Source organism: Acomys russatus, chromosome 19 (genome assembly GCF_903995435.1).
Source record: "Acomys russatus chromosome 19, mAcoRus1.1, whole genome shotgun sequence".
Lineage (NCBI taxonomy): Eukaryota > Metazoa > Chordata > Mammalia > Rodentia > Muridae > Acomys > Acomys russatus.
In genome coordinates this window covers 32,207,611-32,235,005 of record NC_067155.1, presented here as the reverse complement: position 1 = coordinate 32,235,005, position 27,395 = coordinate 32,207,611, and the positions used below count along the sequence as shown (strand labels likewise).

Genomic DNA, 27,395 nt, shown 5'->3' with positions numbered 1-27,395 from the left:
GGGGAGTTCACACGTTGTAAGTTTTCACAGGTTTGTAGAGGGGCGGAAGCAGCCCGTGGTTCTCTCGGACGATTTCCAGGTACTCGGATGGTGAGTCCAGAAAGAGGGAGCCGCAGCACACCTGGCAGCAGCACTTGAGGCCGGTGGCCTCCGGGCTCTTGTCAGACGCGGGAGGGGGAAAAGTTAAAATCAGCCACCAATGGTGACTAAAACCCCACGGGTCAATTACCACCCCGTCCCCCCCCCCCCCCCGCCCATGGGAGACTCCCCCCCCCCCCAGCCCACTCGGTGGGCTTGAGAGCTCGGTGGAAAGGTGATGATGAGTCAGCTAATTCTACACCGTCTAGCCACGCCTCTTCGGTGCATCAGTCCAAGCTTCCGGGTTTAGCAGGGCTCCGCCTGTGGAATTCTGGTCTGCTTACCATACCCTCTCCTAGCTAAGGCTCAGTGGTCCAGCCTCCATCCTACAGAGTACTCAGTGGTCTAGCCTCCATCCTGCAGAATACTCAGTGGTCTAGCCTCCATCCTGCAGAGTACCTACCTCCACGTCTTTCTGGTTAGTGGCGTTGCGCACAGTCATGTACATGGTGAAAACCAGCAACACGGTGATCAGCGTGGCGCAAGGGAAAGCAAAGACAAATGGCTGGAAACCTGAGAGAGAGAGAGAAAGAGAGAGAGAGAAGAGAGAGAGAGAGAGAGAGGAGAGAGAGAGAGAGAGAGAGAGAGAGAGAGAGAGAGAGAGAGAGAGAGAGATTACAGGATTGGATAGCCGGGGTTGAAACACTGGTTCGTGGGGAAAGGCAGGTTCTGCTAAGCCCGAGGACCTGAATTCTACCCCAGGAGCGGACACAATACTGGAAGGAGATAAGTGACGCCCCAAAGTTGTCCCCAGGCCTCCACGTGTGGGTCATAGCCCTCACATATAAGTACGCACAGTAGCCAGGTGGTGGTGGCACACGCCTTTAACCCCAGCACTCGGGAGGCAGAAGCAAGCGAGTCTCTGTGAGTTCGAGGCCAGCCTGGTCTACAGCCTGGTACAGAATGGGTTACAGGACAGCCAGAGAAACCCTGTCTCAAACCAAACCAAATGAAACAACAAAAACAAATACACACAATAAGTAGGTTTTTTTGTTTTGTTTTGTTTTGTTTGGATTGGTTTTTTGAGACAAAGTTTCTCTATGTTATCTTGGCCTGGAACTCACAGCAATCCGCCTGCCTCTGCCTCCCGAGTGCTGGGATTAAAGGCATGCACCACCACGCCCACCTTTTGCTAGCATTCTTACACTGCCCTTACCCTAAACCTCTCCCTCCCAGGGCCTGAGCTTCCACTTCCCTTCTCCCAGCCTGATCCATCTATAACAGCTATTTTGGCTATACCAGTCTCTTGGTCTCTTGGCCCAGGCCATCTTTCTTTCTTTCTTTCTTTCTTTTTAATATTTATTTGTATGTATGAGTGCTCTATTTGCATGTACACCTGCAGGCCAGAAGAGGGCTCCAGATCCCATTATAGATGGTTGTGAGCCCCGTGTGCTTGGGGGGAATTGAACTCAGGACCTCTGGAAGAGCAGACAGTGCTCTTAACCACTGAGCCCCCAGGCCACCTTTCTTACTCTCCCTTTCTCTCCATCTCTCTTCTTCATGGTCTGGTTTAGTCTGGCAGCCGTGTTCATCCTGGGCTCTTCTCTCTGCCTTCTTTCTCCTTTATATCAACCATTTAAAAAAAATCTTCTCCATAATTTAGGAGTAGTCATGTCCTCCTTTTATTTCTCTTAATAAAGTCATTCAATAGTATCTTCTCAGGGGCCCCTGGTGTGTGTGCTGGACTCAATGAGTAGTCGTTAAGAGTGAATGGCGTGACTCCAACCCCTACATCATAAGCAAGGGAAGGACCCTGTCATAGTTAGCCCCTATGGCAACTGGATTGGACTGGAAGATGTGCCAAGTACATCTCTCTGGGCATTCCCGTAGATGACGAGCTTCTGAGTGCTCTGGCCTAGTCACTGGATTAATCTTTTGATAGCATCACAACTGGATGGCATTGTTGGGAGACCGTAGGAGGGAAGCGGGAGGGGCTTTGGAGAAGATGTGATGGTTAACTGTGAATCTGTCATGACCTAGAATCAGTCTCCGCTGAGGGACAACCCAGATCAGGTGACTCGCCCACGGGCCACGATGACTGGCCTCCGTGTTCTCGGAGCTAAGCAAATAGGGAATGAACTCTCGGAATCCTTCCTCTCAAAGCAATTTGTTGGTTTGGCCAGGTATTTGGTTAACAGAGATGTAGAAATAACTAGCGCACCCCCCTGCTAATCAGGGCTGGGCCTCCGCCCCAGCTTCCCACCACACGGCAGCCAGCTCTGGCCTGACTCACAGAGCCTCTTGCCGAGGAAAGCATGGTGGAGTGGAAAGAGGTCGGTGTCTGTAGTGAGGAGGTCATGGGTTCAAATCCTGACTCTGTCTAGGCCATGGATGCTTATGCTGAGCTGTGAGGCTGCCAAGGGAAAGTGATGAAGTAAAGGAGGGATGTGAATGTGCTGGCTCACGGGTGACCACTCTTGCTACCCCAGCATGAGGCTGCTTCCCAAGAAAAGGCAGTGTACATGAGTGTATGTGTGTGTGTGTGTGTGTGTGTGTGTGTGTGTGTGTGTGTGGTGTATTGCCCTGTGCCCGCATGTCATGGAGGCCAGAGGTGGACACCAAGTGTACATTCTCTACCTTGTGTTTCAGTGGGCTTGTTTTGTTTTGTTGGGTTTATTTTTAATTGTACGTATGCATTATCTATTTATTTACATCCTTACTTGCGAGTATGTGGAGGTCAGAAGACAACTTTGTAGAGTTCGTTTTCTTCTTCCGCCATGTCCCTCCCTGGGGCTAGACTTCAGACTGTCAGGCTTAATGTTAAATACCTTTACCCACTGAACCATCTTGTCAGCCCTTTTTTTTTTTTTTTTTTTAATCTTGGGTTGTTTGTTTAAGAGAAGGCCCCACATGGTAGCCCTGGCTGGCCTGGAACTTCAACATAAACTAGGCTTGCTTTGAACTCACAAAGCTCTGCTTGCCTCCGCCTCCCAAATACTGAAATTGTAGATATGCACCACCACACCCTGCTTCTACCTTATTTTTGTTTAGACAGGGTCTCTTACTGAATTCCGAGCTCACCAATTTCGCTAGAATGGCCTGCCGGGGAGCTGGAGGAATCCCCCATTCTCCACATCCCTTCCCCTTGTACTGGGGTTACAAACACAGGCTGCTGCATCCCACTACTTTTTTTTTTTTTTAATGTGTATGGGTGTTTTGCCTGTCTGTCTGTCTGTCTGTGCAGTGTGTGCATACAGCCTACAGAATCCAGAATAAGGCATCAGATCCCCTGGAACTGGAGTCACAGACAACTGTGAGCTGCCATGTGGGTGCTGGGAATTGAACCAGGGTCCTATGGAAGAGCAACCAGTGCTCTGAACCATTGAACAATCTCTCCAGGCCCACACCCTGTTCTGGGGATCGGAACTCAGGTCTTCGTCCTAGTACAGCAAGCACTTTACCTACTGAGCCATCTCTCTAGCCTGGGACCACTTTCTCCTCCATGGAATTCACGGGCTTCTGGACACTCACCAGAGCCTGCTGGAGCCAGCAGAGACCAAGGTACCCAATGAGGCCCCTGAGGTCATCCAGGGCCTGGATTGGGATAGAGCATCTTCTCAGTGTTCAGAAAGGGACCAGAGAATAGAGGGAGCCGTAAAGATGATGGCAATGAGTTGGGATCATGTGGGAGCTTCATCGTTACTCTTAATGATGCTGATGTTCATGAGGGCGTTGGGAGAGCTGATGGGTGTGTTACTAGGTTGGCAGAGTGTTAAGGATTGTATTGCAGAGTCTGGTGGGTAGAGTATTGTAAATATTATTTAGTGGCGGTGATGAAGTTGGTAGACTGTCAGGGATGGTATTGATGGAATTCGGTGGTAACACTGGAGATGATAAAGTGTTGGTGGTGGCCCAGGCATTGGTGGTGCAGTCCTTTAATCCCAGCACTCAGGATGCATAGGCAGGTGGAACAGAGCAAGTTCCAGGATGGCCAGGACTAGACAGAGAAACCCTGTCTCAACCCCGCCACCAAAACCAAAGTGCTCATAGTGGTAATTAATGGAGTTTGGTGGTGGTAATGAAAGGACCAGACAAACTCCATTTTGAAAAAGAAACTCCATTTTGTATTAAACCTAGCCAAGGGCTGAACCCAGATTCCAGAAAAACCACAAACAAGTCTAAAGAGAAAAATATTCCCTAGCAACACAATCAGCTCACCTTGGGAAAGTCCAAATATACTCTTTGCTGGTCAAGCTGACCAGCAGGGGGTCTGGCACATAGCAACAACCAATTAGGAGAAGCCAGGCCAAAGTTCCTAACGCCCCCATGACTGCTTCAACCAATCTTCTCTACAGGCCAACTTGCCCTTACACCTATTACCCAACCATGGAATGCCAAGGCTCGTAACTCCCTGCTTGCAAGTTTTCTGCCCAAATGTCATCCAATCATACACTGTAAAAACCCATTTCTTTGCCTAAAACCTATTTTTAAAAATCCCTCTCAATTGAGGTCACTTCCCTGTATCTGCTGTGTCGAACCGGTGTCCTTGGTTCGAACCTGCAACAAAGACTGCCTTGCCATTGCAGTTGGACTCGGCTCTTGGGTGGCCTGTTCGGGGAGTCTCTCAAAATGTGGGCATAACAGTGTAGAAGTCTGTACGGCATGATGACCTTGGTAGAGTTTGGTAGTCTGTTAAGGATGATTCTGGTGGTGTTTGGTGTTGGTGCTGAAGTTGACAGGGTGGCAGAGATGGCACTGGTGGGGTTGGTGGTGGGGCTGAAGTGTGCCATTGATGATATTGGTGGAGTTCATTATTGGTACTAAGGTTGGCAGGGTGCCCAGGATAATAATGGAGTTTTGAGTTGGTGCTAAGATTGGTAGAGTGTTGGTTGTTGGTGGAGGCTGGTGATGACGGTGTGGATGCTGGTGGGAGCCTTACCATTTGGTCATTGCAATGTGAGTTGTTTCTTTCCCCAGGAGAACTACTCACGACCTTAGTGCTGGTGGGATCAGTTCTTGATGACCTTGGTAGGATCAGGCTACCAAAGGATTCAGCTGGTCACCGGAGGTGGGGGACAGGGCTTTGATGCCTGTGTGTGGCAAGGTGTCACTTACTGGAGGGCCACACCTGGACCCTGTGGTACTGGTGAGTCTTGCTGATGGCATTCTCCGCACGGAAGGTGAAGCAGTAGTCCCCAGGGTCCTGGAAGATGTGGGTCAGGTTAAAAGACGTTTGCGTCACCAACACAGGATGGCACTCTCTGTCCTCCAGTGGGAGACATTCCGGCTTGAGGCCCCAGCACACGTGCAGAGGCGGGCTACAGAAGAACAGAAAGAAAGCATTTTTGGAAGTGGTTTGGTCAGGGGCAGGAGCCTAGAGCAAGCCTAGAGTAGGGCAGAAAGTTCGAAGTCCTTTCCATACAGGATACTAGGCTGCCCCGTTCAATGAATCGCCATGGAAACAAACCGGGGTATGGGTGTGGGAGGGGCATGCTTGTGCCAGGGTTTCTAGGTTAGGTTAATTAACGTGGGAAGACCCACCCTGAATGTAGGCAACACCGTTCAGTGGGTTACAGTCTTGGGCTAAATAAAAGGAGAAAGATAAGCACCTGCACTCACCTCTCTCTGCTTCCTAACTGTGGACGCCATGTGACCAGCCATCTAAAGACCCTTGCGCTATGCTTGCCCACCATGGACTGTTAGCCCAAACAAGACCTTTCTTCCTTCCTTCCACTGCTTTCATCAGGGCTTTTGTCCCAGCAATGAAAAAAATTAGCTAACACATCTTAACATCAAACATGCCAGATGCCAGAACTCAAAAGCACAAAAGGGTTGGCCTGGGACCCTCAGGAGATCCCGGGCTAATGAGGCAGAGATGTGTCCACAGCACCAGACAGCGGCGGCAGGGGACAGAACAGTGTTCAGATGGCTCAGATGACAGGGGTGGCTTCGTGGAGGAGGTGACAGTGAAGCAGCATCTGAGAAGCTATGCAAACTTTTGCTAGGGTAGAAAGGGTAACAGGTGTCCCATTATCCACGTGCCACCATGGAGGTCAAAGTGCCAGTCCGTAACTTAGCTTCTCTCCCGCTGTCCTTGGCCTCTCTGCTCACTTTTCTTTCTTTCTTTGTTTTCTAGACTGAAGAATCAAATCTATAGCATGCTAGACAAGCACTCTGTCATTGAGCTATACCCTCATGGGGGGATTCTAGGCAGGTGCTCTACCACTGAGCCACCGCACCTGCCCCTCACTGGGGGATTCTAGGCAGGTGCTTTATCACTGAGCCACAGCACCTGCCCCTCACTGGGGGATTCTAGACAGGGGCTCTACCACTGAGCCACACCCCAGCCCCTTACTGGGGGATTCTAGGCAGGGGCTCTACCACTGAGCCACAACCCAGCCCCTCACTGGGGGATTCTAGGCAGGTGCTCTACCACTGAGCCACAGCACCTGCCCCTCACTGGGGGATTCTAGGCAGGTGCTCTACCACTGAACCACAGCACCTGCCCCTCACTGGGGGATTCTAGGCAGGTGCTCTACCACTGAGCCACAGCACCTGCCCCTCACTGGGGGATTGCAGGCAGATACAGACCAAGACCCACGTCATTCACAGAGGGCTCTGCACAGGATGGAGTCCCCTAGTGTCTTGCTAATTCTCATATTGCAGACAACCTCAGAAGACCCATCATCACTCCCCAGGGCCTTGAGAATGGAGGTCAGGCAGGCAAGTATAGAAGACAGCTTATCCCAGGACACTGCTTGGTTTGGGTTATATACCCCACAATACCCTTTCTAATGATGCATTTGGCAGCATAGCTCCCTCACTTGCATACACTATGCACATGTGCACACACACACACACACACACACACACACACACACACACACACACCTCTATACAATCCACCTAGCAACCTCAGAACCTCCTAAACCCTGTTCACAAGGCTATGTAAACTCCCATCTCTAAACAAAAGTATGGTTTCCCTGTCCCAAGCAATAATCAAATACAGTTTCTATCCAAGTGTATCACTGATGAATTGGGGAATGAGGAATAGAAAAGTCAATCCAGCAACAGTTTGGGGTGCACGGCTGTAAATTAAAACTGTGGCCTCTAGCAATCCCTTAGGAAGAACCCTTTGTTTATCGTCTTCTGCCGATGTACCATGGGCTGGAGCGACGGCTCAGTGGTTAAGAGCACTTACTGCTCTTGCACAGGGCTCAGGTTCCGTTCCCAGCACCCACACATCAGCTCACAAACCATTTGTAACTCCAGTTCTAGAAGACTGGATGTCCTCTTCTGAACTCCCTGGGCATCAGACATTCATGTGGTACATAGACAAACGTGTGGGCAAAACACACATACATGTAAGAGAAATAAATCTAAAATAATTTTTAAATTAAAAAAAAATTGCATGAGAGAATAATAAATAAAAATTGAAATATATATAATTTGGTGGACATACAGTTAAAAATCAGATGCATTGTGGGAAGGGGTATGTGTGTTGGGAAAAATGAATATACGATCTAGCCTATCAGTTGAAGTAGAGAACCATCCAAACTGTGCCTATTAATAACCAGGCCCTCCTGCTTTTAAACTTCATAAACAGAGACTCTAGGCTGTAACCTGGGGGCCCTTGAACACTCTCACTCGTGTTGCCTGCCATCCATCTTGACAACGTGTCACTCTACTCTAACCCAGGGCTCTCAACCTTCCTAATGCTGCGACCCTTTACACACAGTCCCTCATGGTGTGGTGACCCCCAGCCATGGAATTGTTTTCATTGCTACTTCATAACTGTAATTTTGCTATTGTTAGGAATCATACTGTAGATATCCCATATGCTAGATATCTGACATGTGACCCCCTGTGAAAGGGTCATTCAACCCCCTCCCGAGGGGTCTCGACCCACAGGTTGAGAACCAAGGCTGTGATCTGTATGGCTGCTTAGCTCTGAAGTACCTTGCTTCTTTTTAGAAATCTGTGCCAGCCCTTATTTTCAATCATTTGGCTAAGAGACCAAGATCCTGGAAATCTCCGGTGCAGGTCCCTAACAGCACAACTATGCCCACAGTTCTTTCCAGCTCACAGTCACAGGACAGAATGGTATCATCTTTTCCCTGGGCTCCTTAAAGGACACGGCAGGCTCTGTGGCATCACTGGTAATGGAGAGAGGCCACAGAACACCTGTACAACACTCTGTGTGTTCACTCACCTCCCGAAGAAGTTCATGGTCATTGTCAACTTTTGGAATGTCTGCATTAGGGTGGGGCCCAACACCTGCATGCCTTGAAGCATCTCTGTAAGAAAGGAGGGACCCGTTAGACCCAGTGGCTAAGGAGTGACACAAAGCGCACTCCCCTTTAGGCTGTGTGGTCATCTCTGTGTCCTTGACTCTGTTCCTGGTGCTGGGTCAGAGGGAGGCAAGTGGAGAAGCAAGCAAGAGCCAAGTCTTTGAGACACCGTCTTACCCACTGTCACTAAGCCACTACCTATGCCACAAGAAATGCATCAGCCATTACCAAAGACAATAGCTCACAAGTGCATGCTGGAGAGTCCTAGTTAGTTGGCTCTGTCAACTTGACACAGCCTAGAGAAGAGAGTCTTAACTGAGGGGTTGTCCGGATCAGATTGGCTTGTGGGGTAGGAGGAACCAGTCCACTGTGGGCAGCACCATTCCTTAGGCAGGAGGTCCTGGGCTGTGTAAGAAAGCTAGCTGAGCAAGAGCTGGTGAGTGAGCCGACATGCCTCCGTAAGTTTCTTTTGTTCTTCCCTGACGTGAGTTCCCTGGCTGGAGGTAATGTTTTGGGGAATAGCAAGCAGTTGGGCTTTCAGGTTCCCACCTCGGGCTCTTGCCCTGACTTCCCTCAGTGATGTGCTGGGACCTGGAGTGCACACCAGATAAAACTCTCCCTCCCCTGAGTGGCTTTTGGTCAGTTAGTGTTTAATCACAGCAAACAGAGACCAAAATAGAACAGTTGGTAAAGTATAGAACTGAATTCCACCCTCGGCACCTCAAAAAAAAAAAAAAAAAAAGTTGGGTATGATGACACCTGCTTCAAATCCCAGAGCTGAGGTGGTGGAGATTTGTGGATCCCTGAGAGTCACTGCCCAGCCAGGCTCAAATATGAGGTGAGTTCCAAGCCAGTGGCAAACACTTATCAAAAGAAGGTTGTTGAGCCAGGGCTGATGGCTCATTCCTTTTTTCTTAGCACTTGGAGGCAGAGGTAGGGGGAAATTTCTGTGAGTTCCAAGCCAGTCAGGGCTACACTGACAAAAACAATTAATTATTAGTTTTTTAAAAGGTGGGTCGACATCTGAAAATTCAAGGCTTTCCTCTGACCTCCACATGCAAACGCACATATGGGCATACCCACCTACACACATGTGTTGAATGTGGACTCAAGGTGCACATGAACACCGTGCATATCTGCTTGCCCCCACATATACACACATACAAAGAGATCTCTGAAAACTGCCCAAAGCCAGGCAGCTAGACCGAGGCTTCCCACCCTCCATAGCCAGCTTTGACCTGAACTGAAATGTTGCAAGCTATTTGATCCCAATGTGATCCATGAGACTGCGAACTGTGAAAACCCGTCATGAATCCCATTGCGGTCCCTGAGACTGAACTGTAAGTCCCTGTTTCTTGTGGCTTTGAGCCCTTAACACACCTTTGATCCAAAACCTTTCTGTTTATTGTAAACAGGTGGTTACGGTGTGGTTCAGCCAGCCTTACACACACCTTTAATCCAAGAACTTTCTATACACAGGATTTAATAAAGTTAACCCTAGGTCAAGAGGTAGAGCAAGAAGCCAGCTGACAGGGAGTAAAGAGCAGGAGGGACTTTGAATTGAGGGGGATTTAAGACAGTATGTAGAAGTAGAAGGGGTCTTTGGCACTTTAGCTTGGGATTATAGCTTAGCTTTTGAGCTCTTGAGCTCCTTAGCCCCTTGGCCTTTGGCTTTTTGGGCCTTGAGCTAGCAAGCCTTTGGCCTTAGGTTTTCTGGCCTTTTCCTCCTGGGCTTGCTAGCTGAGCTAGCAAGCCTCTGGGCCTTCTCCATCGGGACGTGAGCTGAGTAGGAAGGTCAGCTAAGGTGCTTTCTCTGCCTCTCTGAGCTAGCAGGATTTTCCACCTCAGCATCTGGCTCCTGAGTCTTTATTGGTAAAATAGGATGATCTGGGATTTTCAATTAAAACAACAACCATGGAACAAAGAGCATCAAAGACCAGCTCCCTTGTGACAGGTGTCTGGTCAAGGTCAGGCTCTGGGGGTTCAGGGTGGCCTGAACTCAAATGCCAGCTCTGCTATAGAGTGGCTGCCTGTGGCCTTTGGCAGACTCTCTGAAGCAAACAGGGCAGTGGAGATGCTTCTGAGAATACCCATTCAAGAGCAGCCGGATTCTAGCTGGAGAAACTTCAATCTGGAAGGACAGTTGTTGGATAGAGCCAATCTGGCGGGAGACCTACCCCGCAGTCTTAAGGATGCTGAGAAGTCACCGGTCCTCTGCAGGATGCCCTTTCCAGCATCTGGCTTTATCTGCTCCCATTCTGCCACCACCCTGACTTTCGCCGTGAAGGTTCCGGCACTTGAATAGTTGTAATACACCACAGGGTTGTCGGTTATTGACAAGGTCCTATCAGATGACAAAGAGAAGGGACATAGTCATCACTGTTCCCCCTTCTGGTAATCTGCAAGGGAACCCAGCAAGGCATCATGGAAATGCCTGTAGTTACAGCACTGGAGAGGCTGAGGAAGGAGGAACTTTTTTTTTTTTTTAAAGATTTATTTATTTGCCTCTTACCTCTCTCACTCTCTTCCTCTCCTTTCTCTCTTCTCACTCTTGTTTCTCCCTTGCTGTTTCTGTCTCTTTCTCTCTGGGGTGCCCCTCTCCCTTTCCTGCTCTCCCACATTCCTACAGTAAACTTTTTCATATATATACATATAAAAAATTAAAAAAAAAAAGAGCAGGGCAGTGATGGCACATGCCTTTAATCCCAGTACTCGGGAGGCAGAAGCAGGTGGATTGATGTGAGTTTGAGGCCAGCCTGGTCTACAGACCAAGCTCCAGGACACAAAGAAATCCTGTCTCAAAAACAAAAACAAAACTATTTATTTATTTTATGTATATGAGTGCTTTGTCTTCACGCCATCAGAAGAGAACATCAGACCCACTACAGATGGTTGTGACCCACCATGTGGTGGCTGAGAATTGAACTCAGGACCTCTGGAAGAGCAGCCAGTGCTCTTAACCTCTGAGCCATCTCTCCAGCTCCAATAGGAAGGAGGATCTTAAATTAAAGACCATCCTGGGCTACACTGACAAACTTTGTCTCAAAAATCAAAACAAAGATCCGTAGCTTTTCCATTTGAACTTGTTGGTTCTAGCTTTCTACGTTTGTTTGGTTTTGTCTTTTGAGGTAGAGACTTATAAGTCCAAATTAGCCTTGGTCTGGCTCTGTAGCCCAGGACGACCCGAATGCACACACCTCTCGAGTGCTGAAATTAAGGCCTATACAATGATAACAGGTTTTCCTTCTTTCTTAAGGTTGGAAAGATTTTCCCCCCCAGTGGTTAAGACCATGTACTGCTCTTACAGAGGATCTGAGTTCTGTTGGTTCCCAAAACCCATGCTGGGCAGCTCATAACCAACAACCCTAGGGGATCTGTCTCCCTCCTCTGGCCTCCATAGGCTCCTGGCACTCAATAACACATATCCACAGACATGAACACACGTTCACGTGATTAAAAAGAATAAAAACAAGTCTTTAGGTGGCGGGGAAGGCCAGGCAGTGGTGGCACACACCTTCAATCCCAGGACTTGAGAGGCAGAGGCAGGCACATTTCTGAGTTCAAGACCAGCCTGGTCTACAGAGCTATCTCTCTTGCCCCCAGGAAACATCTTTTACAAGAATAAGTAGCTGGTTACAGGAGCCCACACCTTCAGTACTTGAGAGGCACCTGGTCTGTATATTGAGTTCCAGGGCAGCCAAGACCCTGAGACCCTGCAAAGAGAGAGAGAAATGGAGGGAGGGAAGAAGGGAGGAAGGGCGAAGGGGAGGGAGGGAGAAAATAAACGCATACCCGTCTCCGAAGTCCCAACGGTAGAAGAAGGTAGCCGACTTAAAGAAGTCGCTCGGGTCATGGAGGAGAAAGGCGAGTCTAAGGCTTCTCTTGGTAATGTAGGCGTTCGGCCAAGTCACGGAGGTGTTTTGGGTAATGACTAGGTTCCCCACAAGGGACTCTGGGAAAGACAGAGGGAGAGTGAGTTCTCAGAGGCACAAGGCAGAAAGAGCCTGTGTGTGACCTTGAGCTGGAGCAAAGCAGGTATTCCCTGGCTTGGCCTCCTGCCGCCGGTGCAGAGCCATGTAAGATCTGAGGACCCCAAGGATCCTTCAACGCTGAGACATCCCAGTCTCTGGCTGCTGGCAGTGACTCACAGTAGGTGTCAGATGCTCCACCTGGGCCTCTCTCCCCGCCTCCTCTCACAGGGATGCCCACCAGGAAGAAACACACAGACTGAAGCAGGTTGTGATGCCCACACTTGGCATTCCAGCACCTGGGGGTTGGGGGTAGGGGGCTGAGGCGAGAGGATCAAGAGTTCAAGGCCATCCTTGGCTACACAGTGAGCGGGAGGTCGGCCTGGGGCTACAGAGGACAAGCCTCAAAACATAAATTTGTGTCAGAACTGAACACACACAGACTATTCCTGCTGTTCTTAGTCTCTAGGCAATAAAGTCTAACAGTTACTCAATAGTGTTTACATTGTATCTGACACTGAAATGCAGTAGGAGACATTTAAAGGAAACAGGAGCTGGGAATGTGGCTCAGTGGGGCAGCAAATGCTTAACCCTCGGGAGGCTTTGAGTTCCACCCCCAACACACACACACACACACACACACACACACACACACACACACACACACACACACACGCAAGTGATGGAGGGGTTGAACTGGAGAGATGGCTCCAGAGGTTAAGAGCACTTTGTGCTGTATCATGAGGACCAGAGTTCAGATCCCAGCATCCACAGTGGACGACCCACAGAGCATCTGTAGCTGTGCCTTTGAGGTACCTGACGCCCTCTTCTGGCCTCCAATGGCAACGCATACATTTACATTAGCCAAGTTTACGGAATTAGTTGCATAAGTCTATGCTTGCTTTCCTTTCTATATAATTTTACAGGCATGAGAATTTTAAACTCAGGACATTATAAACTCACTGTAAGGATCATGATTAACAATTACAAACACTGGGGCTATTGAGCTGGCCCCTACCATCTCTCTCTCTCTTTCTCTCTCTCTCTCTGGTTTTTTGAGACAGGGTTTCTCTGTATTATCTTGGCTGTCTTGGACTCGCTTTGTAGACCAGGCTGGCCTGGAACTCACAGAGATCCACCTGCCTCTGCTTCCCAAGTGTTGAGATTAAAGGCGTGCGCCACCATGCCTGGCAGCTCCTACCATCTCAATAGGTAAGACACCTACCATCAAGGCTGATGATATGAGTTCAATCCCCAGGTCCTACACAGTAAAAAGAGAAAATCAACTCTTGCAGGCTGTCCTCTGACCTCCACATGGCCCAGGAACTCACAGGCATAAACACCCTCCCTCAATTAATTAAATAACTAATTAACATAGTGAAAATGTAAATAGTTCCATAAATTAGCTGTGTGTCATAGCATATGCCTATAATCCTAGCACTGAGGAAACTGAGGAAGAAGGATCTTCTCCAGTTCAAAGCTAGTCAGGGCTCTATAGCAAGACTCCCTCCCATCCCCCAACCCCCCAAAAGGCACATAAATTGCTGGGCATGGCGGTGCACGCCTTTAATCCCCAGCACTCAGAAGGCAAAGACAGGTGATCTCTGTAAGTTCAAGGCCAGCCTGGTCTACAAATTGAGTTTCAGGACAGCCAAGGCTACACAGAGAAATCTGCCTTGGAAAGTTATTTTCCATAAGACTCATAAATTATTTCAGTTGTCTTTAGTCAGTCCCCTAAGGGTTTCGTATTTCACTTGTTTATACATTTTTTTTTATCACCTTGTGCCTAAAGCATTGCCTAAATAAAGGCTTATTTCCTGAATAAAAAAAAAAAAAAAAAAAAAAAAAAAAAAAAACCCTCATTTTTGACTGTAAGGCCTGCGTGGGTGATGGGATTCGAACTCTGGTCCTCTGCAAGGGCATCAAGTGCTCTTAACTGCTGAACCATTCATTTCTCCAGTCCTTGATTCTTTATTTTATTTTTGTTGTGGTGTGTGTGTGTGTGTGTGTGTGTGTGTGTGTGTGTGTGTGTGTGTTTTGCCTGCTTGTATGTATGTGCACGGCATGTGTGCCTGCTGCCTTAGGTCAGGAAATGGTACAGGGTCGCCTTGGGCTAGAGTTCCAGGCAGGTGTGAGCTGCCATGCGGGTGCTGGGAACTGAATCAGGATTGTCTTTGAGAGCAGCATCCACTTCTAAGCACTGAACAAACTCTCCAGCCTTTCTTCTTCTTTTTAAATAAAATGTTTTGTTTAGATTTCTTTATCTATTTATTTATTTATTGTGTGTGTGTGTGTGTGTGTGTGTGTGTGTGTGTGTGTGTACCCCTGCCATGCTGTAGGTGTTCAGGTCAGAATATAACTTTGAGGAGTGGGTGCTCTCTTTCCATCATGTAGGTCCTGGGGTTTCAAACTCAGGTCATTAGGCTCTGCAGCAAGCACCCTTACCTGCTGAGCCATCTTGCCAACCCTATTCTCTGACTCTTTTTAACTTAATGAGCAACCAAGAAAGAATCCATGCTTATAATTTGCGTCTATTTGTTTACTGTCACACATCAAGGCTGGATATTTTTCTCTGTAGAGAGCTTGACAAGGCAGGAGATGGCTCAGTCGGTGAGGCGCTTGCCTTGAAAGCATCAAAACCTGATTTTGATCGCAAGAAGCCAAAAAACCCGCGCACAGTAGCGGATTGCATTTGTGATCCCAGCTGGAGCTGGGTCCTGTCTCAAACAAAACAAAACAAAACAAAACCAGTGGGTGCTGCCTGAATAGCAACCCCAGGGGCTGTCTCCTGCTATAAAAGCACACATATGCACACACTCACATGCATACACACAAGAGACCACGTACACACATACACACATACACAAGGTTTGATTAGGCAGGCCTGCTGTTGTAGCTCAGTGGTGAAGCGCTTGCCCCGTTTGTTGGAGGCCCTGGGTTCCACAACGTGAAAGAGCTTGAAGGCAAACAGGTAAACGAGAGAGGCCCTCAGACACCCTCACCTTTGATGGGGACCACCAGAGAGCTCCTGGCTAACGGCTTGCACATCCAGCAGTCGACAGCAGTGACCCAGACAGAGACTGCGAAGTCCCCAGGTGCGCTGCCTACCACTCGGATGGTGGAGGTTAGATTCTTTTCGGTCTTGGCAGTGAGGGTCAGTGGCGTGTGGATCCAGTGGAAACGGTAGAGGTGGGTGTCCACAGGCAGAGGCAGGCTGCTGTTGTCCTTGACCACCAGGCTGGCTGAGATGGTCACTTCCGTTCCCATGGTAGCAGGAGCATCAGTAGTGAGACTGAGATTATAGAGACCTAGGAGACACACGCAGGCCAGGGTTCAGGAAGACGGCAAGGACCCCTTCGCTTACCTTTCCAGTCATCAGTTACAACAGTGGGGCCAGCAAGATAGCTCAGCACACCAAGCCTGATGACTTGAGTTTGATTCCCTTGTCAAAGAAGAAAACAAACTCCCCCAAATCTTCCTCTGAACCCCTCTCCTCCCCACCCCCCCACACAAAATAAGTGTAACATAACAAAATGCCCCCCCATGGTAAGGGGGTCCTACTAAGACCCCCTACTTGGTGTCTGAAATCAAATGAAAGAAAGCTCCTGACCCAGTATATCCTGTGGGTTTTCTTTTTTCCTTGTTCACTCACTCTCCCTCACTCTCCCTCCCTCCCCTCCCTCCCTCATACAGTTCATGGTAAAGTTTAAATCAGGCAGAGTAAGAGATTAACAATAGTAACTAATAATAAAGTGGAACTAAGAGTGGTGGTATCCACCAGTAATTCCAGCACTGGGGAGGCTGAAGCAAGGGGATTAAGAGTTAGAGTCCACCCTGGGTGTCATAGCGACTGAGTTCAAGACCACTTTGGACTATACAGTGTGACTCCACCTAAAGAAACAAAACGTGAGCCGGGCGTGGTGGCACACGCCTTTAATCCCAGCACTCGGGAGGCAGAGGCAGGCGGATCACTGTGAGTTCGAGGCCAACCTGGTCTACAAAGTGAGTCCAGGATGGCCAAGGCTACACAGAGAAACCCTGTCTCGAAAAACAAAAAACCAAACCAAACCAAACAAACAAAAAAACGTGGCGGGCGACAGGGCTGCAGAGATGGCTCAGCAGTGAAGCACATGTACTGTTCTTACAAAGGAGTAGGGTTCAGTTCCCAGTACCGACATCTTGCAGCTGACAAACCACCTTTAACTCCAGCTCTGGATGGATCTGATGCCCTCTTCTGGCCTCTTCTGGCACTGCACTCATGTATACAGACCACACGGACACCCATATATATATATATACACATAATTAAAGTAATAATAATTGTTCCAGTTGGTTTTATGTCAACTTGAAACAATGGAAGAATCATCTGAGAGGAGGGAACCTCAACTGAGAAAATGTCTCTATGAGGCCTGGCTGTAGGACATTTTTTTTTTAATTGGTGATTGATGGGGGGAGGGCCCATTATGGGTGCTGCCACCCATGGGATGGTGGCCCTAGGTTATATAAGAAAGCAGGAGCCAGGCGTGGAGGTGCACGCCTTTAATCTCAGCACTTGGGAGGCAGAGGCAGGTGGATCTCTGTGAGTTCAAGGCTAGCCTGGTCTGCAAAGCGAGTCCAGGCCAGCCAGGGCTACACAGAAAAACCCTGTCTCAAAAAACAACAACAACAACAACAAAAAAAAAAAAAAAAAAAAAAAAGAGAGAGAGAGAGAGAGAGAAAGAAAGCAGACTGAACAAGCCATGAGGGCAAGCCAGTAAGCAGCACTCCTCCATGGCCTCTGCGTCAGTTCCTGAGCCCAAGTTCCTGCCCTGTTTTGAGTTCCTGTCCTGACTTCCTTCAATGATGAACGGTGACAAGGAAACACAAAGGAAATCCCTTCCTCCCCACGTTGGTTTTGGTCATGGTGTTTCCTCACAGAAATATTAACCCTAACTAAGGCAATAACAATATGAGCCAGGCACGGTGGTGCGTACCTTTAATCCCAGAACCAGGGAGGCAGGAGCAGATTGAGCTCTGTGAGTCTGAAGCCAGCCTGGTCTATATAGTGAGCTCCAGGCCAGTCAAGGCTGCATAGTGATGTTCTCGGTTTATTTTTTTATTTTTTTAATATTTGTTACTTATTTTATGTATGTGAGTGCTCTATCTTGAGTTACCATGTGGTAGCTGGGAATTGAACTCAGGACCTCTGGAAGTGCAGCCTGTGCTCTTAACCGCTGAGCCATCTCTCCAGCCCGATGTTCTTGGTTTAACCCCAAGCATTTCATAAACTAGGTGTGGTAATGCACGCTCAGACTCCCAGCATGCAGGAGGTAGAGATAGGAGAATCCGAAATTCGAGTTCATCGTTGATTTTATAGCGTATTCAAGGCCAGCTCTCACTAAAGGGACCCCGTCACAAAACAAAGGAACAAACAAAAACAAAAAGGCCTGATTCCTCCTACACGGTCCAGGCTGGTTTTGAACTTGCAGCAGTCCTCCTGCTTCTTCCTCCGGAGTACTCTACACCCAGTTTGACTCCACTCATTGCACTTAAACCCGCTCTCCCAGGCACAGTCCCTGCTCATGGCTCCGGTTTTCCTAGGCATCGATGCAGCCAGCGGTGGGTATTCCCTGTCTATTCTCTCTGCACTGCGACTGCATGCAACTAGGAATAAACTATACCCCTAAACGTGATTTCTTACATTTACTTAAGTGAAGCATTCTGTTTCTCAGTTGCTGCAGCCACACCCCAAGTGTTTTTAACAAGGTTGTGGGGGTTCGTGGTCAATCATCGACAGGCACACAGAATATTTTTATGTTCTGCCGGGCATGGTGGCGTACGCCTTTAATCCCAGCACTTGGGAGGCAGAGGCAGGTGGATTGATGTGAGTTCGAGGCCAGCCTGGTCTACAAAGCAAGTCCGGGATAGCCAGGGCTACACAGAGAAACCCTATCTCAAAAACAACTATATATATCAAATATATATATATATATATATATATATATATATATATTTTTTTTTTTTTAAAAAGAATATTTTTTGTTCGTCCAAAGCTCTATTTCCCATGGGTGATTGAGTCTCTCTGAATTTTTGTTCCTTCTTCACTTCTTGTCAAGATAAAAAGAGTTAGCTGGGGTGGCATGGGGTGGGGTGGGGTGGGGTGGGGCTGGGCAATGTAGCTTGGTAGGTAAAGTGCTTGCCCCAGTGAAGGAAGCTCTGGCATCCCATCCCTTTCATTCCATAAACCTTGATGGCAGACACCCATTATCCTAGCGCTCAGGAGGAAGAAACAAGAGGTCCACAAGTTCAAGGCCACCCCTCAGCTGCATAGTGAATTTGAAGCTAGCCTATGTTATACCAGAGTGTTTCAAAACAAAACAGAAAAGGAAGAAAAGAAGTAAAAAAAAAAAAAAACAAAAACAAAAACAAAAACAAAAGCCAGCAGTTCCAAGCACCAGACACAGGCTTCCAACTTTCTCTTTTCTGGGCACACCTCTCTCTTCTGGAGCATCAATCACACTATCCCACTTAAAGGGGCCCCACACACATCTGGATTTCTGTTCCATTCTGGCCCTGACTCTGTGCACCACCTCTGGTTGCCACAAGCTTCCAGTAACGATCCACTCTAACCGGAACCCTCTTATGGTGTCTAGGGTCACACTTGGGAAACTGTCATCTGGGAGCCCGTCACTTTAACTCTTGCAGTTCCAGCAAGGGCATAGTAGTACACGCCTTTAAATCCCAAGACTCAGGAGGCTGAGGCAAAGAGATCTCTGAGTTTGTGGACAGCCTGATCTACATTGTAAGTTCTAGGCTAGCCAGGGCTACATAGTGAGACCCTGTCTTAAAACACACACACACACACACACACACACACACACACACACACACACACACACACAAGCCAGTTCCCAGGATGCTTTGGTCCTTATGACTTCAGGACCTTTGTATGTGCTGGCTCAGTGGGAATGGCGCTTGGTGCCAAGCCTGAGGACCTGAATTTGATCCCTGGGTATGCAAACACTCTACTGTAAACAAATTGAGTCAAAAAAAAAAAAAAAAAAAAAAAAGACTGCCTGTTCCATCTTCTGGGCCACAGTCTTTCAGGAAGCTTTCCTGTGCCCTGATCCCTCAGTGCTCTCCCAACAGGTTGGAGACACCATTGTCACTGACACACTGAACGAAGACTTTTTCTCCTCCCCCACTGTCCTTTGAATCCCTTGAGGACATGGGTTATATGCTTCTCTGCTGTGCATAGCAAAATGCTTACTATATAGCGAGGAGCTGGGGACATGGCTCCGTGGGTAAGAGTGCTTGCTGCATAGGTAGAGGACCCTCAGACCCACGTCAAAAAGGCAGGCAGTGCCGTTGCAAGCCTTTACTCCCAGCACTTGGGAGGCAGAGGCAAAGGCGGGCAGATCTCTGAGTTCAAGGCCTGTTTGGTCTATGGAGTGAGTTCTAGGACACCAGGATAGCCAGGGCTACACAGAAAAACCCTGCCTCAAAAAAAACAAAACAAAACAAAACAAAACAAACAAACAAAAAAAAACCATAGAAGGGCTGGAGAGATGGCTTAGTGGTTAAAAGCACTGGCAGCTCTTCCAGAGGTCCTGAGTTCAATTCCCAGACACAAAGTAGCTCACAACCGTTTATAATGGGATCCAACATTCTCTTCTGGCAAACAGACTCTATATGCAGATAGAGCACTCATACACAGAAACGAAATAAAGAAATCTAAAAAACACAAAAGCAGCTGGCGAGATGGCTCAGAGGTTAAGAGTACTGACTGCTTTTCCAAAGGTCATGAGTTCAATTCCCAGCAACCACATGTTGGCTCACAAGCATCTATAACGAGATCTGTATACATAATAAATAAATATTTTTAAAAAAAACACAAAAGCAAAATTGAACCAAGCATGTACCCATGTCCTGAACTTGGGTGGCAGGGACAGGAGGCTCTTTGGAGCTTGCTGGCCAGTCCATCCAGTAGAATCAGCAAGCTCCAGATTCTACTGTGATGATTTCAATTTAATTAAAACCAAGAGTCAGGCCTCAAGATCACATTAGCAAAAACCCAAGTGTTTAATCACAACCATATGTTGTTAGTGGCCAGTATGAGGCAGTGACCACTGTGGAGACAATCTGAGGAACACGTCCCAGGGCGGGCTCTCACCTCCACACACTGGTGCGTGCACGTGAATGCATGTGCACCATCGCAAATACCCATGTGCACACATGAACTGTAGGGTAAGTGTTCAGTGGTACTTCTGTGCCACGTGACACTTGTAGAGGAAAGCATAGCACAAGGTCCAGGCCACCTGGCCCTCTCCCAGAAGACTACTCACCTGGGGGTTACTGATTGAACCCCTTCTGTGTTCCCCACCCCCACAGGTGCTGGGGTTTTCCATAACTGAAGGACATGTCCCTTCTCTGATGGAGTTCACAGGAAGGCGGCTAGAGTCTTCAGCAAACCTTGGAGAGGAATCCATCTGCAAATGTGCCCCCATTTATCTCATAAAGTCATTCCCTGTCCCTGTTGGGGACTTCGGTGGCTTCAGTACTTTCTGTCACTCTGCCTCATGTTCCTACGAATCCCTTTCCTTCTAATTCACTTGTTGAGCTATAAAGCTGTTTGAGGCAAGATGCAAAAGGCATTAGCCACTCCTAACTTCCAAAATACCATGGGTTTGAGAGTTAATACAGTCAACATGGTGGGATTTGGTTTAACTTAGGGGTTTTTGTTTGTTTGTTTGTTCATTTTTGTTCCGTTGTGGTTTTTTTGTTTTTTTGTTTTTTGTTTTTTGGTTTTTCAAGACAGGGTTTCTCTGTGTAGACTTAGCTGTGCTGGACTTGCTTTGTAGACCAGGTTCGCCTTGAACTCGCAGAGATCCTCTTGCCTCTGCTTCCCCAAGTGCTGGGATTACAGGCATGCACCACCCTGCCTGGCTTAGTTTTGTTTTTGAGACAAGATCTCTCTATTTAGTCCTGGCTGTGCTGGAACTCCCTATGTAGACCGAATTGGCTTTGAACTCACAAAGATACAGTGTGATCAGTTTCCATGGCTCCTTTTGCCATAACTTCCCTGATGTAATCAGCTGTATTTGAATTGTGAGCCAAAATAAACCCTTCGTTAAGTTGCTTTTGTTGGGCATTTCACACTATTTATTTATTTATTTATTTATTTATTTATTTATTTAGTGTGTGTGTGTGTGTGTGTGTGTGTGTGTGTGTGTGTCTGTGTCACAATGAGCATATAGCAGGGGTCAGCTTTCCCCATCTACCATATGGGTTCCAGGAATCAAACTCAAATTCAGGTCTTCAGCTTTGGCAGCAAGAGCCTTTACCCTCTGAGGCATCTACACAGCCCCATGTCCAGCTATTTTGTCATAGCACCCAGGCAAGTATGTAGTACAGAAGGCACGGGCTACTATGGCTATTCGTTGAGGCGATTTTCTCTCCCTTTTGTTGGCAGGCATTACCTCCCTCTTCTTGAGGGCTCTCTCGTCTGTCTCCCCGCTCCACCACCACCCGCCCCCCCCTTCTTCCTCCCACTCAAGCTGAGGAGGGAGCAAGGACCAGAATGAGGCGCTGAGGTGGCGGGGGACATTGAGCTGCATGTTAACTGCCATCCTGCATCTGCAGTGAGATCGGCTGACGCAGATCTGTTGCCATGGAAATGCAACTGCTGGCTGGAGAAGAAGGAGGGCCCACTGATGATGCTGTTGCAAGCGGTTGCCCAGCTCCCAGGAACTCCCACCAGCCCTGCCTAGAGGAGACCATAATAGTCTTTTTTTTAAAAAAAAATCAGAAGCTGGACTAGAGAGCCGCCTCTGTGGTTAAGAGCCCTTGCTGTTCTTTCGGAGGACCTGGGTTTAGTTTCTAGCATCTACTATGGACAGCTCACAACTGTCTGTGGCCCCAGATCCTGGGGCTCCATTACCTTCTTCCACCTTCTACGGGCGTTTACACACCCATGTGAACATTACATTCACATAGATAAATGTGCACACACATAAAGAAAAATAAATGTCGAAAAAGTAAAAGGAAATTAAAAACAGAAGCTGCAGCAGGCATGGTGGTGCATGTGCTTTTTTGTTTGTTTGGTTTTTGGTGGGTTTTTTTTTTTTGTTTTTTGTTTTTTTGGTCTTTTGAGACAGGGTTTCTCTGTCTAGCCTTGGCTGTCCTGGACTCACTTTGTAGACCAGGCTGGCCTCTCTCAAAAGCACAGCAGTCTGTCTACCTCTGCCTCTCCAAGTGCTAGCATTACAGGTGTGCACTTGGGAGGCAGAGATCTGCAGACCACTCTGAGTTCAAGGCTAGTGTGGTCTACATAAATGAATTCTGCGCTGGTTGGCATGGGATGCCATGAGACCCCGTCTTAAACAAAACAAAATACCACCCACAGCAAAAACCATCCGAGCCAACAAATAGGAAGCTAGGGCCGGGAGTATAGCTCAGTGAATGACTACCTAAAACCCACAATGCCCTGAGACATGGTACTTCATGATGACCCGGTACTTCATCCCACAGAGTGTGGTGGTACACGCCTGTAATCCCAAAACACTGCAGGTAGGAGCACGAGGACTAGAAGGTCAAGGTCATCCTTGGCTGTTGGAGTTTGAGACCAGCTCTCAGGCTACATGAGACCTTGTCTTTAAAAAAAAGGGAGGGGGACCTGGACTCCTCTCACTGGGTCCATGTGACAGTACCTGTCTTCCTCAGGGCTTTTGGGAAGGGACAAGGGTATCCAGGCTAAAGTGGCCAGTGAAGACCATTGCCAAGCGTGGCTGAAGGAACCAGGCCTGTGCATCCCCTGCTACTCCATTCATCCAGGCTCATCTTTCAAGTTTGGGAGCCCAGATGAATACAGAACCTAGAAATACAGAGTACTGCCACTGAGGCAAAGGGCTTGGAGCCACCCCCTAGTGCCCTCGAGTGACACAGAACTAAAGGTGTCAAAAACAGGAAGAAGGGACAGCTGCCTCAAAAAACACAGCCCCAGTTTCCTGCCAGGTTCTCAGGACTCCATTGTTTCCCCGTGGTACATGTGGGGCTTGGAACATTCTAGAAAGTGACTACTGTGGCCTTTTCATATAGCACATGTGCGCACCCAAAAGCACCTGTGGTGGTCTAAGGAACACCCAAAATCTGCTTTCCCCTGCCTTCCAAGTACTAGGGGGATCAGAGGTTCAAGGCCATCCTCAGCTATATAGTGAGTAGTTCTAGGCCAGCCTGGGCTACATAAAGCCCTATCTAAAAAAAAAAAAAAAAAAAAAAAGAGAGAGAGAGAGAGAGAGAGAGAGAGAGAGAGAGAGAGAAAGAAAGAAAAGAAAAGAAAGAAAGAAAAGAAAGTGACTGGCGTGGTAACACATGCTTATAACCCCAGCACTAGGGAGGAGGGTGCCAGTTAGAGGCCAGGTTGGGCAATTCATGAAGACCTTGTCTCAAAATAAATATAGCCCAATGTGGTGGCACATGCCTTAATCCCAGTGATTGGGAGCCTGAGGTTGGTGAATCTCTGGGTTCGAGGCCAGGAAGCTCCAGAGTGAGTTCCAGGACAGCTGGGGCTATACAGAGAAACCATGCCTAGAAATAAATAGATAGATGATAAATACATACATAGATAGATAGATAGATAGATAGATAGATAGATAATTTAGTTGGGTATTTCTTATAATTTAAATACATAACTTCCAGACATATATAACCTACGGACCAGAGTGACCATTTCTAGATGAATTCTATGTTGAATTTCTAGGAGCGGGGGAGGGTGCAGGTGATTTTAAAAAATGCAAAAATCCCACAAAATCCCCTAATTCGTGCCCCAAACGCAGGCTGTCCTTTTATTTTTAATTTGCTTCGTGGCTCTGCTGTTCTCACGAATCTGCACCAGGTCCCCTCTCCCCTCCCCCACTCCTAATGGGCGGATATGCTGTGAAGAATGATGGCTTTTTTTTTTTTTCTCCAGCTGTTCGCAACCCACCGGTCTCAGATAATTCTGGAATCAGGGTCTTTTGTTACTCCTAAAATGGGGTAGGAAGGTTGGTGTTGGTCTTTTCATCACGAAGAGATGGATCCCCTGGTAAGCCTGGGGAAAACCTGTCGGCTCAAGGTCTCATTAAAATAAATAAATAAATAAATAAATAAATAAATAAATAAATAAATAAAATCATTCCCAGGGAGGAAATGGCAGACTTCTGGGCTGTAGACTAGAACCCGCCATCCCTTAGCCAACGCAGTCGTGGTGGAAATCTCTAGAAAAAGGTGACATCTTAAAGCAAAAACGCTACCCCATGCAGGCAAGGGGGCGGTTCTTCCTTGGGGTGGCTGAGGTGCGGTGACCTCTCCCAGCCCGCTCGCTGGTGCCTCCCTGCATGCATCCTATACCTCCCCTAAGGAGCACCAGTCTCAAGCATTGGGATGGATGTACTTCCCAGGGCAGAGTGATGGAGACAAGCCATCGGTGGGTAACAGGACGACAAACCAAGCGCCTGGGCACTCTAGGCAGTAGGATGCCCGGCAGGGGCAGAGCGCACCGAGTCTTTTCGGTAGCTCAGATTCCGGAACGGTCCTGGACAGCTCTAGGTAGGCTCTGGCTTACCTGCGGCCACCCTCGCTGGGCCCAAGGGCAGGAGGAAGGCGAGGCAGAAGACGAGGCCGAGGTGAGACCAGGCATCGGTGGCCTTGGCCATGGCGCAGCGTGGATGCGAAGGGCGCCGCGCAGATGAGCTGGGAGCTGGGCAGGAGCTCCGCAGTGGCGGCTCCGTATAGCTGTGCGTAGAGACGCAGCGCTCGCCTGTCCCCGCCTGCAGCCACCTCCGCCCACACAGCCCTCCTCAAGAGTCCCTCCCCTCTAGGGACCACAGAGACCATCCTTGCTTCACCAGGTGCGCATGCTCCCTGCCAACATCCTGCTTGTGTTGGGTCCAGAGCCATCTTTCCAGCCTGAGACAGGGTCTCTTTACAGAACCTATAGGGAGCCCCAGGAATCTGCCTGTCTCCATTTCCTCCGAGCGCTGGGGCTGTTACAGAGCCTTCACCACGACTGACTTTTACAGGGGTGCTGGCGATTGGACTCAGATCCTCATCCTTGAGCAGCAAACAAACCACCAGGTCCTCTCTCTATCCCTTAGTCTCTCTTACTGTCTTAAGTTTTCACTACTTGGTATACATTTTGCATTTACAGAACATTCTCCACTCAAACTTAGCACAGTTCCTTGGGGATAGCCCTGATGAAGAATAACGCACAGACTCAATCGACGTTGACTAATTTTGTTTTTGCTCTTCAAGACAGGCTTTCTGACATACATACATACATACATACATGTACCCTGTTTTTCAGACAGGGTTTCTCTGTGTAGCCTTGGCTGTCCTGGACTAAGTTTGTAGACCAGGCTAGCCTCGAACTCACAGCGATCCGCCTGCCTCTGCCTCTGCCTCCCGAGTGCTGGGATTAAAGGCATGCGCCACCACCGCCCGGCCTGATGTCTATTTTAAGCTGGCCCGGAACTCACTTTGTAGCTGTTCTACAATTTCCGGGCAACTAGACACTGGCTACGTCCCTCCTCCTATGGTCCAGCCAAAGCTTTCCCTTGCATAGATGGAGTTCCCCTGTTTCTGTTAAGCTTCTGCAATGTTTACATTGTAGTGCTAGCGGAGAGGTGCAAGGCGGAGTAGTTGAAGCAGGAAAAAGGAGGTCCGGTGACCTTCCTCATAATTCTTCTATGAGGGAAACTCAACTGCCAGTAGGCCCAGTTTTGAAGGTCCCTGGCAAGTAGTTGCAGCTTCTCCGATGAAGATAATGACTATTAAGATCAGAGGATCCAGCCTGGAGAGATGGCTCAGAGGTTAAGAACACCGTCTGCTCTTCCAGAGGTCCCGAGTTCAATTCCCAGCAACCACATGGTGGCTCATAACCGTTTATAGTGAGATCTCCGGTGATTTCTTCTGGCATGCAGGTACACATACAGGCAGAACATTGTATACATAATAAATAAATAAATCTTAAAAAAAAAAAAATCAGAGGACCCAGGGGTAGACAATAGGTTATGGCTAATAGAACCTCATTCCTTTTAACACTGGCCTGTTTGGACTAATTTAAATTTTCTGAGTTATTAAGGTATCTTTTATTGCCCTGACATACTTGTTGTCTGGGAGGCTTACTGACTCCATCTGATAACCTAGGCCTAGTCCTGGAAGCTTCTAGCCTCTATATAGTCTAATGTTGGCCTAGAATGTGTTTAGCCTCTGAGACTTACTTCTCAATAAGCTCCTCCCTTCTTGTTCTTGCTGAGCTCTGGGCTGGCTGGTTCAACCCAGCTGTTCTGGCTCAGACTCCTCTCCAGGCTGACTGATTCGACCTGGCTTCTCTCAGTTTCTCACCGAATTGCTCTGCTTGGCCTCAAACGAAGTGTAGCAATCTGTTCTATCTTTTGGCTCCTTCACATTCTCTGACTCCTTCTGTCTTCACCTGGGTCTAGTTTGTTCTCTCTCTTTCTCTGCAACCTTCCTCTGTACACCTGTCCTGGTAAAACTGCCTCTGAATTCCACAAACTGAACTGTCACAAACTCAACTCCACTGCACTGCCCCTCAACTCACTGACTCAACCAACTCCCCGAAGGGAACTCAGATCTGCATGCCTTTGTATCCTAAGTGCTGGGGTTAAAGGCATGCCTGTATTTCGGGCGGACCGCACTGATCTAGAAAGTCTTTGGATGTGATCTCTTGCCAGAGCAGCCATTACTACATTGGGTAATAGAAAGTTTATGTTTATCATCTATCTATCTATCTATCTATCTATCTATCTATCTATCTATCCATCCATCCACCTATCTATCTCTGTAGATTTGTACGTATATATGTGTACTTGATGCATGCTACAGTATGTGTGTGGCAGTCAGAAGATAGCTTGCAGGAGCTGAGTCACCCCTCTACCACGGGGCTCCAGGGGATCAAACTCAGGTCATTAGGTGGTTTGGCAAAGCCTGCCAACCCATCTTGTTGACCCCTCACTGATTTTTGTTCATTATGACCTTTAGAAAGCAGGTTATTCTGCCTGTTGGTCCTAGCAAGGTAGTA

At 48.1% G+C, this 27,395-nt stretch overlaps 1 protein-coding gene across 1 annotated transcript; it reads right to left on the bottom strand.

Moving 5' to 3' along the window:
* Tmem130 (transmembrane protein 130) lies at nt 1–25,101 on the bottom strand. Its single transcript, XM_051162975.1, has 8 exons — nt 24,918–25,101; nt 15,340–15,645; nt 12,162–12,321; nt 10,547–10,713; nt 8,291–8,375; nt 5,194–5,396; nt 547–651; nt 1–159 (listed from the first exon to the last, which is right to left on the bottom strand). The coding sequence occupies exons 1-8, from the start codon at nt 25,006–25,008 to the stop codon at nt 8–10; spliced, it is 1,269 nt and encodes a 422-aa protein (XP_051018932.1). The 5' UTR covers nt 25,009–25,101; the 3' UTR covers nt 1–7.
* Nucleotides 25,102–27,395: the final 2,294 nt, after the last annotated feature.